This window comes from Pteropus medius, unplaced genomic scaffold (genome assembly GCF_902729225.1).
Source record: "Pteropus medius unplaced genomic scaffold, Ma_sr-lr_union100, whole genome shotgun sequence".
NCBI lineage: Eukaryota > Metazoa > Chordata > Mammalia > Chiroptera > Pteropodidae > Pteropus > Pteropus medius.
Genome location: NW_024354498.1, coordinates 4153713 through 4171515, shown reverse-complemented (window position 1 = coordinate 4171515; position 17803 = coordinate 4153713). Strand labels below are relative to the sequence as shown.

Here is a 17803-nt window from a genome sequence, read left to right as displayed (position 1 = left end):
CCTTTCCTATATTACCCATGTTTGAAATGATCCACCAGGGAGTCTACCAGGTAAATTACATGAGCCTCATTTATGACAAGCATGTCTAAAGGACACCAAAAATAAAGGCTATGAAAATGCTACTGTGCAACCTGGGTGTCTAAGACCCCCCTGGATCCTCAGGGGCAAATGGGAGCAGACTTCCCAGGGGAGATGGGGCACGGACAGGAAGGCTCTGGGGAACTGCAGGAGCTCAGGGGCATGGCACCCACGCTGTCGCTGGGATGTGCCCCATCACTGCCTGTGCTCCGGGCAGGCCCCACCTCCTTGGTCCTGCCCTTCATCCAGCTCTTTACTTGCCACCCCCGCCCTCCCTTGCTACACTAAAGCATGGCCATCTTTTCACATCGGCCTTCCTCGTTGGGGTGAGGTCCTTGAGCGCCGAGTCATGTCTCATTTATCTTTGTATTTCCACACCTGGCACAGAGAACAGTTTCTCAACATGTACTGACAAATAAAGGAAGGATCCAGTAATCTGAGAAGAAAGATTTTATATGCCAACATTAATGGGGTGGGGAGAGAAGGGAAGGGAAGGAAGAGAGCGGGAATGCAGACGTCCCCTGGGCCAGAAGCTGAGAGGTTCCAGGGCCTTTTCTTTCACGTAACTACTCTGTACCTGAGCAAGGAGAGTGCTGTGGTTTCGAAGAAATAGAAAACAAAGGCATTGACGTCCCAGGTGAATGGCGCCTGCATATGCCACCGAGCCCGGGAAGCACACCGAGCCTCGCGTTCCAGACTGTCTCTTGCAGGGATAACGGCAAAGCGTTTGGCTTGGATTGAAGAGAGGCTCTTTAGCAGGAAGCATCGGGAACGTGAGGCCACATGGCCTTCCCTCTGCTTCCAGAATAACCACCAGTACTGCATCTTGACTTTGGGGGACGCCGGGCACCGTGATGTCTCCTCAAAGCAGCTAGAGTATTGGCTTTCTCCACCTTCACGTAAACTTTCGAGCAAAGATCCAGTGGCTGCGTTCCCATTTCAGAGGCAACGTTGTTACAAATATAACCTATTTCTCTTAACCAGCCAGAGCTCACCATGCGGCCACCAAGTTTCCCCTCGCATACAACAAACAATTCCCCTGTTGCTGTTTTTCCCCCAGCCCCGACTCCCACCACCCCAGGGAAGACAACGCCTGGAGAGAAACTCCATCCACCAGGATACCGGCAAGAGCCTGGCGAGGCCCTGCCCCGTCAGGATTTGTCCTCACTCCTCTACATTCAAGGCCTCCAACCACACCTACCTGAGAGCATCAAGGTGGCAGCGCATCCAGGATTAGGGCTCCGGTCCCCAGCCCGGCTCTAACATAACAGAGAAGCATTGTTTGTGCGCTGCATACTCGTCACGTGGTTCCCCTGGAGCTCAAGGAAGGTACTCGTCGCTTGCCCGCTAGGGCAGTTACCCCAAGTAGGGGGTGGGATGGGGGGCACAGGCCTTCCAGAGGGCCTCCCTGCCTGCTCCAGCCCCCAAACAACAGTTGGCTCAGCTGTAAGAAGATTTTAATCCTCCCCACCATCGTTTTTTATTTTGCTAGATTCTGGAAGATGTGGGATTTTGCAGACGGCAGGAGAAACCCCTAATTCATGGGCGGCCGGGGTAAAATCCTTGAAGACCATGAGCCAAAGTTAACTCAATTTTCTACCTCTTGGTGAGAGAATTATGTCACATGAAAGTAGCTATGCCAATATATTAACAACAAGAGGCCAAGAAAGCAAGCAAGGAGCAAGAAAACCGAACTTCCACGGAAAGACAGACTTGTTCTATTTGGTAAACAGGTCCACAGACTGCATCCTGTTAAGATGCTCCCCTTGTCAAGGGCCGCTCGTCTAACTACTGCTGCTGGAGGATCGTTAAGATGTGCACTAGCTCATCGAACCTATTTTTGTAACTGTATGTGAGAGCCAATTTAAGCTGGCTTCTCAGTTCACTCTGCGCTCAAAAGAGACCAGTTTCCAATTCCTTCCTCCTCAGGCTCCAGGAGACCAGATGCTGTGACAAATGTCCTAGCAAAATGAACCCAGACAATGATCCCTTGCCACTCCGTGGCGGAGCGCAGGATTCTTTGGCTCTTTCTGTGGCTTGGATACATACTGGTTTCAGGTCAGTCACTGCAATTTCCTCCTTGCCAGCGTTTCTGATAGGACATGCTTTTGTGACAGCACGGGGGATTCTGAGGAACAGAAGGAAGTTTCCAATGAGGCAAGGGGGCAAGTGACAGACTCGGAGCGCTGAGGCACTATTGCATCTGGCAGCCTGAATTGGGCAGCAATTCCTGCAAATGAGAAGCCACTGCCTTTGTTAGGTAGGTCATTGTCCCATAAGCCCCACTCGGAGCGCTGTCGTAAAAGAAGTGGCAAATGCCCGTGGCTTGGTCTTTCTCCAGGGTGTCCATGGCTCCAATTGACATCTGCAGCAGGGAAAGGCAGAGGCAAAGGATGAGTGGAGTGTGCTCGTGTAGCCCTGCGATGACCCTGTGGGCCGGAGGCCCAGGGCCCCAGAGAAGAGCTCGGGGCCCGGGGCAAGAGAGCAGATGGCGCCCGGGGAGGACACTGGCCTCTGCTCTGGGCACTGCACTGGGTTCCCACATGTCCTGGTCTGCATGGCATCACTGACTCTAACGAGAGGATGGTTTTTCCTAATGAGACTGTAGGTGCAGAGAAAGTAGTTTTGTTTACCTGGGGCCATATATGAGCAAGGGTGGTATTTACACTAAAACCCCTGCTGAAATGGGCCTGTCCATCTCCAAAGGTCTTTAGATGTCCCAAGTGCCCACTGTACCATTTTCTAACCAAATGGTTGACATTTTTCACCATCCGTGATGACATTTTCTTTGTTCGCGAACACTGCTTCCCATTGGAAATAGAACCTCCAGCCTCGATAGAGATAAATGCCAGCCAACCTGGCTACCCTGCCTCTGTCCCCACCTCGGCTGTGCGGTGATTGGCCAGGCCCGGGCGTACCTACCTGGTCCTGCAGGAACAGCTGGTTGGCCGTCTGCACAATCTGGTCCACGTGAATGATGCCGCCGATGCTGTTCATCTCCGTGCTTGAGAGCAGCGTCAGCACCATGATGGCCTCCACCAGCAGCTGTCGGTACTCGGGCTGGGGCACTCGGTTGAGCACCGACTCCACGTGGACGGCAAACTTGATCTCCTGTGGGGTCATCTGCCGAAGGGACCCACAGAGTCAGGAGTGAGCCAGGACGGACACAACCCTGTCACTGATGCTGACCACAATACCCACTGGGTTGGGGGCTCAAATGAAATGCTGCCTCCTTTCTGGCCACTGTCCTGTTTCCACCATCAGGAATCCTCTGGAGGAGGCCGAAGGCTCTGCTCTGGGAGGAGTTGGCCTTGTCCTAGCTTTATTTACCTACCCCGCTGGACTGTGACCTCCAGGGGGCAGGGACCACTTCTTATTTTTCTTTCTTCATCGTTTCTGTGGCATGTGGCATAGTGCCTCGGGCAGGGTAAAAACTAAAAAATCGATTTTTAAAAGAATGAATAGAGGAAAAAAAATAGGGAGGAGACTGCTGTCAGCGGAAAGAGGGGCCAGGGGACGCTGCGCGAGGGTCTAATGAGTGCGGCGTGCAGCTTTGCTTTTTTCTCCTTTATGGAGCCAATCTAAAGACCTTGACAGTCAGAAACACTGTTTCTGAAGGAAAAGAGAAAAGGTGATGTTAATCAACGTGGGAAAGAAACTTCACAAAATTTGAGGGTCGAGTGGCCCAAAATCTCAGACCTATGCTACAAATGGCCTGTGTGTATGTAAGAAATTTGAAAGCAGCACGAGTGATTAAAGTCCATGAAACACAGCGCTCGCTGGGAACGGTGGCAGGCTGCTGTTTGCGTTTTCCCCATCGTACCTCTTGTGTTGTTGAGGATGGGAGCACGTAACCATCGATGGAAAGACCATGGCACTGGAGGCAGAAGACACACATCACATTTTAGTCAGATTCCAGAACGTGATCGACAAGGGTGCACACATGTGCACACGCTCAAGTCACTCTGCCCTGGAAACCTGCACGAGGGCTGGAACATGCCAGACTGTCATTTATTTTTAGAGAGCTGTTCTCACTGCCCACAGGCTGTGTTTTCCATGGAACAATTCTAGGGAACCAGCAGGCATGTTTCAGATCTCGCATGAACAATGCCCCAGGGAGCTGCTGGGTCCTCCTCTGTGGAAGCTCCACATTTCACTTGGCTGAGAGGCCCCCTTTGAGGCCATATAAAGGGAGATTTTCATGGCTCCTGCTGGCAAAGTGATACTTCTGTGCCTTTGCAGGCATCTATTTTTGAGATTTCTATAATAAGCACCAATCACAAAAAACTTGAGCACATGCACAGACACGCACATGCACACCCATGTATATAAATATCAAGCGCCGACTCAATACAAAGTGTTGCTTTTTCATAATAAAAGTGTCTTGGTGTTGAGCCAGTGGGAGTCCGGATGGAAGCGTGTGATGATGCCCTGGGAAGAGTGGGGAGATTTTCTAGGAACAGTTTGTTCTAGTCTAATTGGCTGCCTTCTAAATCCCAGTGCCCTGGCTGGCAGCAGCTGCCCACCCCGTCCCTGGGGGGCTGAGGACAGAGTGGCAGCGAATGCTCATGCCTCCTGACAAGAGGTGGAGAATGGAGAACTACAGGCCCCTGTGGGCTCTGCTCCCGCATGGGGACCGGGAGCCCAGCTGCACGGGGAGAGGGACCACTGTGGCCTCTCCATGCCCAATTCAGTCAGGAGGACCCCGGTTCCCACATGGCAGAGAGGCCAACGGCCCCCTAATGGGCCCAGAGCCCCACCGCAGAAATACTGCAGTGTAGTGGTGCTGTGGCTTTGGGAAGGGACCTGTCGTATGTGCTACTTCGGGCCGACTTTTCTCTCTTCTCCTGTGAAATGAGCTAACAAAAATAGCTTAGGAAAGAAATCCGTCCTGACAACGGTTCCTGGTTTGCACAGAAGCTTTTAACTGAGGCAGACTGTCCCTCCAGGCGAGAGAAAAGACAAGCTCTAGTGGGACTCAGGGAGACACGGATGCTCTGGGCTGATGCGGCAGGGAGACAGAACGCGTGTGTAAGAGCGAAGGGGCGTGGCTCCCCCACGTGCCCCGCCTTGGCAACAGGCGTTCAGGCTGGGCTCTCCTTCACTTCGGTGCATGCAGTACAGTCTGTGGCTGTCACCTCACATCTGTTTCTGATGACCTCTGCTGAGAGTTTCACAGCCCCGGGCAGCTGGGCAACGCGGCCCTGTCTGGTGGGCACGGGCGCAGTGGGCGGCTGGCTAAGGAAAATTGGTCCGATGGCTGTCCTCCAGGTGGGGAAGAAGAGGCGGCCCAGGGTGAGTGGGGCTCGTGCCTTCAGGGAGTCAGACTGGAAGCTCTCCATTTCTGTTTGCCCTCGGGACCTGACACAATGCCCTGCAGATGGAGGCGCTTGATCGTGTCCCTCAACTTGGGGACGCCACGCCTGCCTGAATGTGCAGGAGCCTAAGGGCCGTGGGGACGTGCTATTCTGAGCTCTCTATGTCTTGCTGCCTTCATCCAAAGCCTTCTCTGCCTTCTCTGGTTCTTGTCGATCTTCTAACTTTTCTAAGTTACTAAAATGTCAAACATGGCCCCACACAACCTGGCCTGCCACCTTATCTTACTTGCTGTGGTTCTAGCCACTAGTTTTCAACAACGGGTGATTTGCAGCCCAAGGAAAAGTTGGCAATGTTTGGAGACATTTTCGGTTGTCACAACTGGGGGAGGGGGTGCTACTGGCATCTAGTGGGTGAGGCCAGGCATGTTGCTTAACATCTCACAATGCAGAGGACAGTCCCCACGACAAAGAATTTCACAGTCCCATCCGTCACTGGTGCCAAGGTAGAGAAACCCTGCTCTAGCCTGTGAGCTACCAAGGGTTGGGGACTGTGTGCTGGCTTGCTCTACAGCCACATGCAACACGCCTCACAAAAGGAGAAAGTGGGGTTGGTTCATTTCTCTGGGAGTATATGTCGTCCAGCCCCAGGGAATGCAGAATGCAACACAGTGGCCAAGCTCACCTTCTGAAGGATCTTCCACACCTTCTGGTAGAATCCCACGGGTACCCTGTTGATAGCCCCGTCCAGCCTTCTCCTGCGCAGCCACTGACCCTGCCGCTCCCCCCAGCCAATGTGATGACCGCCTGAGTCTGATGATGATGTGCCAGTGGGCGAGGATGGGGTGCTGGACCTCTGCAAGACAGATAGCGCATGGCCTTCAGAAGCTCATAGCTAGCGCCACAGAGGTGTGCTGGCCATCACGAAGGACAGCTCAGCAACAGCTCAGCGAACTAGTCCAAACACCAGATCATTAATTGCCCAGAGAGGAAGACGGTTCTTTGATTCGACCTTGGCCATTTCTCGAAGCTGGATTAACTCTCTGCCGCACTGGCCTGGTTCCTAAACTTGTTTCCGTGCACTCTCCCCAGCCCCATGAGGTAGCGCGGCAGGAGGGATCCTGACCTGAGCAGGAGGCCGAGCGGGTAAGGGTGCAGGTCCCGCAGTCAGCGGCGAATCTCAGCTCAACGCTAGCTGCGGGAGTCCCTGACCCTGACGGTAGCTCCGGGCCTCAGCCTCATCTGCACATTGGGGACACAGTAGGACCTGCTTCAGGGAGCTGCCTCGGAGCACTGGCTGAATGAAGACATAGAAAACCCCCAGACCATGCCTAGCTGGTGGTAAGTGCTGGGGGGAAGTGCCAGCTGTCACTGCGAAGGCCTTCTGGCATTGATGCTGGAGGGCCCTCAGAGCAGGGGAGTCCCCCAGAGGCACCACAGCCCAAGGAGACAAATGCCAAAGTGCCTACTTCTGCAGTGCCACAGAGAAGTGCTGGTCACCTCCCCATAGTGCAGATGCCACAGAGAACAGAACACGTAACACGGAGTGGGGGTGGGGCAGGTGGGGGAGGGTCCAGAGCCAAAAACAAAAAGGCTGGGGATCCACATTTAGTAGTGGGGACCTCAGAGAGTATGGTACATCCATCTATCCTTTTCTATCTGCTCTCTACTCTGCCTGTTCTCAGCATAGGGCTTTATCCTCATTTGGGGTAATGGGTTCCTCTGAGCCGGGAGCACATGCTTTGCTGAAGAAAAGGTGAGGAGGCATCAAATCCTGCCCATCTCCTCTCCTGACGCAGCTCTGAGAGGCTCCCAGTGAGGGCTTGGGGACCAGGCCTGAATGTGGCCTCCCGCCCCACAGCAGCCGACAGGCCAAGGCCACAGGCCTGCCTTCTTCCGGTGGATGGATTCTAAGCCTATGGTTGCCAGGTCGGAAAGGAATAACCTTCATCACTACACATTATCTTTGTTCTGGGCTATTTGGCACTTTCATTTTTCGATGTGCAACATCAAATTTAAAGGTTTGAGAATGAAATCCAAATGTTAAGCATGCTAGCAGGGCAGGAGGCAGAAGTGTTCTCCATGGACTCATTTTAACTTCATCAGATCTTATTTTGAAAAGACTGTTAGTCTGGGTTATTCCATTGGGCTCATTACTGCCATTTAAATACAGCAACAATTAGACACAAATAAAAGTAATTACAGCTGCACTCATCAATGACTCAGCTGGTTTTCTCCTCATTTCGGGAGGAAGATTCAGACTTGCCTCTGCAATTCGAACACTCCACGTGGTCTGAGGCCTCACGGCAAGCAGGGGCATTATGAGCACACGGCGTTAATAAATCAGCACGTGCGGGTAACGGTTCACCACCGTGGCTCAATAGAAAGGCACAGAACCAATGCCTCAAAGGTTCCAGAAGCTCCTGGACAAACAAAGCTCAGTTCAAGAACTTCTTGGCTTTCTTTCTAGATTCTCCTCATACTGACAGTCAAATGGAAACACTTAAATCTGTTCAAGTCTTCGGGAGTTAAGGATGAGGTGGGAGCACGAGAAGGGCAACAAGAAGATTAAGGCATCACAAACAAGGAGGCGGCGGCGAGGACAATGGTTTACCATAGACTTGGAGGAATGTGCACTGCTGGACACGGTCTGGCTCACAGAAAAGAGCTACGAGACAAAGAGAGTCCATTCAGTTATGTGCAGTGACACCAAAGGACATAGCAGAGAGGAGGAATACAGAACAATACAGGAAAGCACCCATGGAAAGAAGGTGCAGAGGATGTGGGCAGACAGTTCTCACTCGCCAACCAGGCAAACAGCCCTCGAGACTGGCAGGGCAGTGAACTTGGGAAATGCCCTTTCTCTTGGTATGAAATGGTACCATGTTCTAGTCATATGTGACGGTGCTCCATCAAGTCGGGACCCAATTTATTTTCCAAAGTCATAGCCATGAAATGCTAATCTTTTATGTTAAGAGTTGTGAAAATCTACAGAGAGCAACAAAATACCCATAACCAGCGTCTAGCATCTAGTACCTACTGGCATTCAGTACACGTTTGTTAAATGAGCTAATAAGATCAGGCTGATGACCTTTGGCCAAATAAGTATTTCTTCATCTATAAATCTAGAATGTACCCGTAACTTGCATGGGGATGGTGCCTGAGCACACACACACGCAGCCACACACGGTGTGCTTGCAAAAGTGAATAGAAATTTAAGATGCCATGGCCTCTATTAAATTTTGGACAGAGAAAATGTATTTCCTTGATGGAAGTGGCCAAATGTAAAACTTGTACTGGCTAACTGAATCTAAACCCATCGAAGAAGAAAGGTGTTCATTTCGTTCTCATAACATGCAAGAACAACAACATTAAATGGAGATGGAAGGAGCCACCCATATTCCCCTCGGGCAGCCACCATGGGGACGCGGGTAACCAGAGGGATGGTGCCACCGAGTGGCTGGCAAAGGAACATATTTGGAAAGTCTGTTCTTTACTTGGAAAGAACATAAATTCAAATGAGATAGCACGTGTGTTTTACCCTGGGACAACATAGAGAGCCTGCGTGTCATTATACAATTCCTCTATGCTCCCTCGTCATGGAGACATTAAATCATTAGGAATGTGACTCTAATTTTCTGCAAGAAAGGAAGAGGAAGCATGGCACGAGGGTGATATGAAAGAACGGTATTCTTAATGTTTTTTTTTTTTCCTTCCAGGGTTAAATACCCGCCTCCCCGCCCCAGGCAATCTGGGAAAAGAAATAGCAGTATTCTTTCTACCAATATAATCAATGACCACATTTTACTTTTCCCTATTTATGTCCCTTTTTTTGAACAGAAATTCCTACCAAGGCACAGCCCGAGACCATGTCTTTCACAAAGTATCCTGCAAAACCCAAGTCTGATAAATGGATTTTGCTTAAAAGAACGGGGCAAGGCCATTTCTCCCGCTTTCGAGCCCAGCACTCTGCTTGTCCCCGGGACTGCCTGCCACAGCTGCGGGGTTACCTCCACCCAAGCCTGTTTCATGGGCGGGACAGTTCTCCACACATTCAGACTCTGTATTCACAGCCTTGCTTTCCACATTCAAGGAAGAAAGAATATGAAGCGCACAATAAAGGACAAAACAAGACAAAGATGTTTCACCTGTTCATCAGCACTAAATCGCCTAGTCATCTGAAAGTAAAAATACATCAGGAAATAAACATAAACCAGTTTCAAATGAAGGATGCCTGTCCTGCTACTTCTGTCACCCTCTGGACAACGCAGGGAAGCACTGGTCCAAATGCAGGGCGTGACCCATTAGTGCCTCACGGACTCGATCTAGCGGGCCATCCTTTGCAATGGAGAAGAAAATCCAAGGGCCTTTTCCCACTGCAGGTCATAGTTAGAAGGAAATTCTCTTTTCTACTGGACATCACGGTCAAGTCCTAGTAGTATATTACCAACACATTAGGACTGGAAAGCTGCTGACTTGCAGTCCTGTGGGGTCAGTTCAGAAGGAATTTATGTGAATTAAATAAAACTAAACAAAAAAAAGAGACACCTGTGGCTGGTGGAAAATACAGGTATCAGGACCATGCCATTCTATATCTGGATTCCTCTGGCTATGTGATCGGAGGGTACATATGACGGAGAGATGATTCAGTTACTTGTTTGTATGACTCTACTGGATACAGGGTATGTTCAGATTCCAGGACAAATGGGGTCTCACATCCTCTACAAAGAGCGTGCTACACACTGCGTGCTCTGGGATTCTATCACTTTCCAAGGTGAGCCCAGGTAGGAAAACCACTTCTCTCCCTGCATTGCTGCTGCTATTGCTGAGAGCTCGTCTTACCTGTTTCATCTCACTTCTCAGCCTGTTAATGCCACTCCTCTCCGTTTTGGTGACTCCAGTATGTCCCACCTCATGGATGGAGATGGCAGGGCTGGATGTAGAGGAATGGATAGGCCGCACTGGAGGGGAAACACACGCAGTTCTTAGAAACTATACAGCATCAGCTTTGAGCAAGGAATACGTGCAATGTTCTTATTTTTATCCATGTTTCTCTTTCCCACTCGATTATAAACTCCATCAGAGGAGGCCTCATCTACCCAGCCAGTGATGTTCAGCACCGGGAACTGTCCACGTTGCACAGCCTGGGTTCAGTACGCGTTTGACTGAACAGATGAAAGTGAACATTGTTTAAGCAGCATGCAGAAAACACTGAGTGGCCGTAAAACCCTTTCCTAAGCTGGATGTTTTTTTAAAAAATAAATTTTTATGTCTCTAAAAGGACATATTCCTTTTTTAAATTTTATTATTTATGCCCACAGCACCTGGTCTTCCTAGGTGGTCTCCCATCCAAGTACTATCGGGGCCCGGCCCTGCTTAGCTTCCGAGATCAGACATTGGGCTTGTTCAGGGTGGCATGACCGTAGACCACGGACTTTGGCTCCACTGGGGCGTGAACCCAGGACCTTCTGCTTGTAAAGCAGATTTGCTAACTGCTACACTATGGAACCACGTCCAGGACATCTTCCTTATAGAAAACAGACCGGACAACTAAGGGGCCTTGGGGCTGAAAAGGGAAGTCCTGGGAGAACAAGCCGATCAAGGGCTGGAGGTGGAGAAGACGTGGCTGCCTGCGGGTCAGTGCACTGCTGCCATCACAGAAGGGGCAGGGAGGCCTCCATCATCTCACTTCCTACCTGCCGCAGCAGCCTCGGGACTCCCACCTGTTGGCGGCCCTTCCCCCACTAACCAGTTCTCCACACTGTGGTTACAGTGATCATTCTAAAAGGCAAGTGTGATCATGTCATTGCCCACTTAGAATCCTTCCCAGCCTAGCTTTGTCCTCAGGATAAGGCCCAATCAATCCTCCCAGAGGCACAGAAATCTCTACGGACCTGAGCCCCACCTGTTCTTCTTAGCTCTCCACTCCAGGCCGGCCACATGGTGCTGGGCATTTGCATATGCTGCTCCCTCCCATCCCACCTGCTCCCCACTGCCCCATACAACCTTTCCTTCTGCAGGCCCAGCGCAAAGGTTACTCCCTTAGGCAGCATCCCTTGCACGCCCTGCCCTCCTACCCAACCCACCGCTGAAGCCATGGGAGTGGAGCACACTGCCCAGGGGAGTAGAGACAAATAAGGAACCGGGGGACACTAACATTTAAAAGACAGCAGAGGGGGAGGAACCCACAAAGGAAGCACAATGATTAGCCAGAGGGGTAGGGAGGACACCAAGAAAGTGGAAGACAGAAGCCAAAGTGGTCTGGTACTCTGTAGTGGGGCCTGAATGGGGTAGGAGCTAGCTGGTAATATTTATCTAAGACATCTCAGGATTTCATCAAAATTCTAAGACTACTTGAGTTTCCTAGCTTATAAAAATCGGACAATTACAAAGGACAATTAACAAATGATGTTATCTGTCAAAAGACAGGACTTCTTCTGCCATTGCTTGCAATTAGACATATTTATGGCTTTCAAGTGACATTACTGTGTTCCTAGTTTTATAAGCACCTATAGCTTTATATCTAACAACAGATTTTTAGTCATTATCTGTGTCAAAGCATGTATATTATTTTGATGAGCAGAACACATTAAATATTTATCTTGTATATTTACATTTCAAGGACTGTGCATTTGAAAGAGCTGAAAATTACTTTTAGAAAAAGATCTTGAGTGCTCCTGCTCCAGGAAGGGAGGAAAGCCACCCGACACACCTGACTGCACGATGCCGTCTTTGTTAGCCGACTGGCGTGCACTCTGGGGAAAAACACGAAGTACTCTGTGCCCTTCTTATGAAATAAAAAGAATGACATCCCACACTGCATTTCTTTGGCTTCATGAAATAAATGAACAAATGTATTTGTAAATCATTTTGCTTTATTACGAGGAGAAATGATAATTGCTTCAATTATAATTAGGGAGCATTTGAGAACAGAATTCTGCCAGGACTTGGGCGATTATCCTTCCTAGCACTGCAAACAGGGTTCCGGCACAGATACGAACTGAGCGGGCCACGTGGGGACCAAGCGAACTCACTCAGTTCGCAACCTCAGTGCTGTGAGGTTGCAGAGGGCTCTTCTCTTGGTCCCATGAAGAGGGCCTGGGTCTGGTTTAGGATGCTTCTGTCCAAACCAAAGGTGGGACACTCAGGTGATCGGAAAAGAGCCCTTTCATCCTGACACCTCCCTAGTTATCTCATCCCTCCCAAAACTGGTGCACGAGTGATGGGACCTGGACCTGGCAGACGGAGGAAGGCAGTCGGGGGCGCCCACGCCCACGTCGGGCCACAGCTCTCTCGGCAAGCCTATGAGGGGTCACACAACCTGACAAGTCGGAACCTTGCACCTAGACCCTGTCCATCTCGGTAAAGTAGAAACCTTACCCTCATACATTATGTCCCAAATCGCAATTACTGATGTCGATCTGTACATAAATGAGGCAGTTCCCGGTGATACTGGACATGTCAGTCAGGCCCTCTGTGGTCCCCTCCCCGCAGACATAAAATAAGCATTTACTTACCGCTTCTTTCAACGCCAAACTCTTTTCCACTAAGAATATGATGCAGGAGATTCTTCATATCAAAAGGGCTGAGGTTCATCAAACTTTCAGAAGCCTCCTCTCCTAAAAACAAATAAATACCCTGTAAGTGTCTCAAACACAAGGCTGGTGACAGGTGAACATAGAGTTTGGGATTACCTCATCACTGCTTCAGGGCTGAAATGTACTGAGCCTTGGTGATTCTAAATGCTACTGTTTAAGTTGTGTGTTATTAACTCCCAGATGCCCATTCCTCATGCTGTAATAATCCCCATGTCGGACTGCATTTTCAATTGATTTACGCATTTCAGTTGGTAGGATTTCTCCCAGTGAAGGTGTTATTAAATGGTGGATGACATTGTACTGCAAGGAGCTACAGTAAGGAACTCAGATGTCAGGAGCAGGGCAGAAGATTCTAGCGCCTCATTCTCCCTGACAAGAAATTCGACACCCTGTGCTGGGTGGCCTGAGGGAAGTTACATCCACACGAGAGAACCTGGTAGAGCGGGAATACACTCAAAGGCTCAGAAGCCTGGGTTCCAGAATATTTGGGTGGGGGTCCCCAGGACAGAGCTCCCCGGGAGAGGGAGTGGGTGCTGAGGGAGCCGCCGGAGGGTCCGCCTGTGCTTCGCACCTGAACAGTTCAGGCTCCGTGCCAGCTCCGTGGCCATCACTTGAATGATCAGTCCGATCCGGAGCCTGAGCATCTCCACAAAGAGGCTGGGCTGTGCCCTGACGTACATGGCCAGGTAGACCACGATCTCCTGACACAGACACACATGGAGACAAGCGTTTTCAGAGACCGGGTGGTGGCAGAGGCCCCTGCAGCCCTGCCCCTCCCTGGCCAGCTGACCTGTGTGAGAACAGCGATGCTGATGTCCTGCCCGCTGGCTTCGTAGATGAGTTCAGTGAGCTCCTCGGGGGGAAGAGGCCTAGGAAGGAGCATCGGGACATAAATACCATGAAAGATGCCTAAGCAGTCCCTCCTTGCCCTCCATGGAAGATACTTATTTCCTTGTCAGAAGCTCCCGAGTGACAGTATATTTAAAAAGACCCTCTTCTGGAACAGTGGATGGCACTGATGTTTTCCCCATGGCCCCACAACCTGAGGCCCCGGGCTGAAGACTTACGCAGAGATGATTTTCTCCCGGGGCTCTGGAGGTAGGCCCACTGTGAGCTGCTTCTGGTGTGACAGCAGGTCTGTGCAGGCCTACTTATTCAGGAGAAAGGATGAGGGAGAGAGGGAGAGAGAAAGAGAGGGAAGGAGGGAGGGAGACAGAGAGAGGGAGAGGGGGACATAGGGAGAGAGGGAAGGAGGAAGAGAGATTAGCAAAGCCAAAGGGGAAGGGTACTGCCAATAAGATTACAAATTTACCTTTACGAACTTTATGAACCATGTTGCCATTTATTTGAAAAATTTATACAGAGACCCCAGACTGAACGATCAGGCAGGGCTGGGTCCCTGTGATCTCTGAGTCCCCAAATATGTGGCCCTAGGCCTGGCCCTGGCTGTGCAAGGCCCGTTAGTGGGTATTTAATGCCCATCCACTGTAGGAAACACATAGGATTCCCTGATACACCACAAGGGGGATGGGCTGTCGTGAGTCCTAAGATACCAATGTTAAGGGTTAATGACTATATTAGCCCTAAATTGTCAGTGTCCCCATTATTCAGGTATAATAAATACCATTGCCTTACCATAACACTGAACTTTAATATCTAAGAAAGTGGTTCTAGAGTTCTGCAGGGCCTGAGGGTTAAAATATTAATGATTGTACTGTGTATGTACAGAAATAAGAACGCTGTTTATGAGAATGGCAGGCCACCGAGCGTTTTTGTTTGATTTCTTGGTAAACCTTTTTCTGCAGCTAAGAAAGAACAAAACTAATCAAGTTCACTTTCATTTCCTCTGCTCGCCTTCCAAGGGCAGTGGAAGGTCAGGAGAGAAGGGCCCGCTCCATTTCTATGTTGAAATAACTGGTATCCTTCACAAAGAAGTGCTTTCCTCTGTCTTTCATAACAGGAAGAGGGCATGGGGTTAGAAAAGACAGATGGACAGTGGCTCTGACCTCGGCCAGCACCTCTACTTTCTTCCTGAGCAGGCCAGAGATGTAGCGAATCAAACCCCACTCCTGGTTCAGGCCGGCTTTCCCATAGAGCTCGCTGAGGAGGTTGTGAACGGTCACCCTATGCTGTCCGGAAAGATTTGTGTCCCAGTCGGGGCCCCTGTGGAGAGATAGGAAACCCCAGAAGTAAGGCCCAGAATGTTTGCAGGCTGGGTTCTCGTGCAGGGCTCACTTGACAGGGAGGGGAATGAATCACCGCGCACTCTGCCAAGGGCTCGGCCCGCCCAGTGCCTCTGAGCCTCGTGAGAGGATTGTGTCTTACCAAAGCATCCCTTTGTCTATGTGAAACAGAAGCCTAGCACCAGGAAACGGTGAGATCCTGGCCTCACACAGCCTTCACATCCTGGGAGGCCAGCATGAGTGGGCAGAGAAGGGGATGGGAGTCTGTTCACGGGCAATCTGGGTGAACAGAATCATGACCTGGCTGGCTGGAAAGCCAAGAAGACTAGGACATAGAGTCCAAGAGGATGGGGAAAGCTTGGTCGAGTGAAGACCAGAAACTTACCTTACCACATACAGAATGTATAGAATGTCAGCTTGGTCCTGTAGGTTCGAACAGTCTTTCAGCTGCTCGACCAGCTTCTCACAGTCTACGTCACCATGGTCATCTCTGGGCCACTTGAATTCATCTTCAGGGGTCTGGTCACACAAAAGCCGAAAAGCAGGGGAGAGGGGTGAACGAAGAGACGCACCAGCCTGGTTTTGGAACTCCTGCTGTGCTGTGTGTGCTCCAGGGTTTCGGTAAATCTTTTGCAGCTTTTTTATTTGTATGCTTTACTATTTCTGACCGGTGAATCACTGTGCTAGTCAATGTTTGCAAGAGACTGGACTGAACAGGCTCAAACATGTGTAAGTTTTATTTATGCAAAGTTCAAAAACAGGCAAAACTAACCTCTGGTATTGAACCTATGCTAGCAGTTAGTTATCTTTGGAGTGGAGAGAGAGGGAGTGCCTGGGAGAGGCACAGAGTGGCTGGTCATTTACCTGTGTCTTTTGGCTCGATCATAAGTCATCACTTATCAATACTTATACTTTATACACTTTTCTCTGTATATGTTGTACTTCGATAAAATATTTTTTTGAAAACAAAGCAAACACAAAAAGTACGTGACTTTTAAACAACCAAAAACTGAGCATAGGTTAAAATATTCTCCAGTAGAAGCTGAATCTTTCTAGTCACGTGGGATAAAATCAACCAGGATTTCTGGATAAAATAACAAATTATGGGAACCAGTCGGGAATACCCTTGGATTTATTCTCCTGAGGAATTTTTTTCTAGTTTTGTACGCTGCTCTGCAAGTAGCCCATCTTGGCTGGCTGGCACAGACAGGACAGGGCCAGGCAGTGAGCTAGCTTATTTCCTCTGGTGCGACACAGATTCTGAGGAGTAGGCAGAAAGTCAGTAGCCTTTTCCTACATGTAAAACACAAAGGTCTGCATCAAATTCGGTGTGCACACTGACACAGAGCAGATTCCAGACAGCTAAGTCAGGAGTTTCACATCGACACCCAGAACTTCTAACCCTAAAAGTCCTGGATATCAAGAAATATGTTCTTTCTTTTAAGTTTAACCACTTAAAAGAGTTCTTGGTACTATACTATCATCGAAGAACAGTACGCTTAAAAAAATGATTCTAAATACTTTACCTTTTTTAGGAGTGGCTGAGGAGAATCAACAAGATTTAGTGATTTACGGTGGGCACTTAGAACTTTAGTTGGCAGAGTCATGGGAACAACTGGAAAACAAAAGAATAAAGAGAATTCTCTTGAAGAGGAGGAAGAATAAAATACTTCTTTTAAGAGGTATGGTGACTACTCCTTATTTAGTATAAACCAACTAAAGGGAAGATTACTTATTTAGTTTAATTTCAACAAGTATTTATCATGTAGCCACATCATGTGCTAAATCTGGAAAGAAGAAATGAGCAGGAGATGGATCTTGATTTAAGGGGCTGAATTTCAATTTTCCGTCTTAGAATTCAGGGAAAATTGCGTAGCATCTTAGGACTGGAAGGAGCCTTAGAAATGATTGAGCCCGACCTCCTTTTCTTTCAGATAAGGAAACTGAGAATCGGAGAGGGTAGACCATTTGTCCAAGGTCACGGGCCTTCTCATAATCAAGGTGTCTGGGCTTCCTGTCCAGTATGTGCTTCACTTTGCCACTGCTGGGCATTAAGGCTTCTGCTTTTAAACTACCTTTGGGTGTTAATTATTATCAATATTTATTCATTCAGCCATTTGTGTCTTCCAGGCTATATCATATCATCTTGGGAAAATAGGAAGTTGTCAAGGTAAAGATGAAGCATATTTTAAAGGTATTTATAGACCTCTAGGTTATACTAGTGAATCAAACACACATTTAAATTTCACTTCTGCTCAAACCCCCTCTAACACTATAGGAAAAAAAAATGTTTAAAAAGACAAATTCTCAAGATTAGGGAAAAGGAGAAGACAATAGTAACAACATTTTGGAAGTGAGAAAGCTGACAGACAAAAGATAACTAATTTACCTTACACAAGGCAACCAAACCCCAAGTCTGCAGAAGGGAAAACCAAGAACCAGTCAGATTTACATCAGAGCATCCTCAGAAGTCTCAGGAGCTCGCTATACTATGTACCTCTGCAACTGGAGGTCCCATGGTGTTGTCCAAAATGAGGAAGATGGGGGAGAAGCTGTGTGGGTAGCACTGAGTTCCCTAGATGTCTTCCTCAACTCCACACAGCTTGGCAACTGCCTCGTTCCCTCTGAC

General features: G+C 49.2%; 1 protein-coding gene and 1 pseudogene across 5 annotated transcripts in view; both read right to left on the bottom strand.

Annotated features, from left to right (window-relative positions):
• Positions 1-513: 513 nt before the first annotated feature.
• The window catches only part of PHKA2 (phosphorylase kinase regulatory subunit alpha 2), a 74008-nt gene continuing 56718 nt past the window's right edge, over positions 514-17803 (bottom strand). For 3 of the 5 annotated variants that reach the window (XM_039852312.1, XM_039852315.1, XM_039852311.1), the window contains 14 exons: positions 16701-16789; positions 15560-15693; positions 14998-15154; positions 14059-14138; positions 13782-13860; positions 13563-13692; positions 12911-13012; positions 10236-10354; positions 9542-9571; positions 8008-8061; positions 6079-6249; positions 3902-3955; positions 3001-3201; positions 514-2443 (listed from right to left, as the gene is read on the bottom strand). In XM_039852312.1, coding sequence (XP_039708246.1) covers positions 2273-2443; positions 3001-3201; positions 3902-3955; positions 6079-6249; positions 8008-8061; positions 9542-9571; positions 10236-10354; positions 12911-13012; positions 13563-13692; positions 13782-13860; positions 14059-14138; positions 14998-15154; positions 15560-15693; positions 16701-16789 — 1571 coding nt within the window. In that variant the 3' untranslated portion in view covers positions 514-2272. The remainder of the gene's footprint in view (positions 2444-3000; positions 3202-3901; positions 3956-6078; positions 6250-8007; positions 8062-9541; positions 9572-10235; positions 10355-12910; positions 13013-13562; positions 13693-13781; positions 13861-14058; positions 14139-14997; positions 15155-15559; positions 15694-16700; positions 16790-17803) is intronic. The other 2 variants (XM_039852313.1, XM_039852314.1) reach the window with 2 other exon arrangements.
• LOC120594328 (uncharacterized) lies at positions 10706-10821 on the bottom strand (annotated as a pseudogene).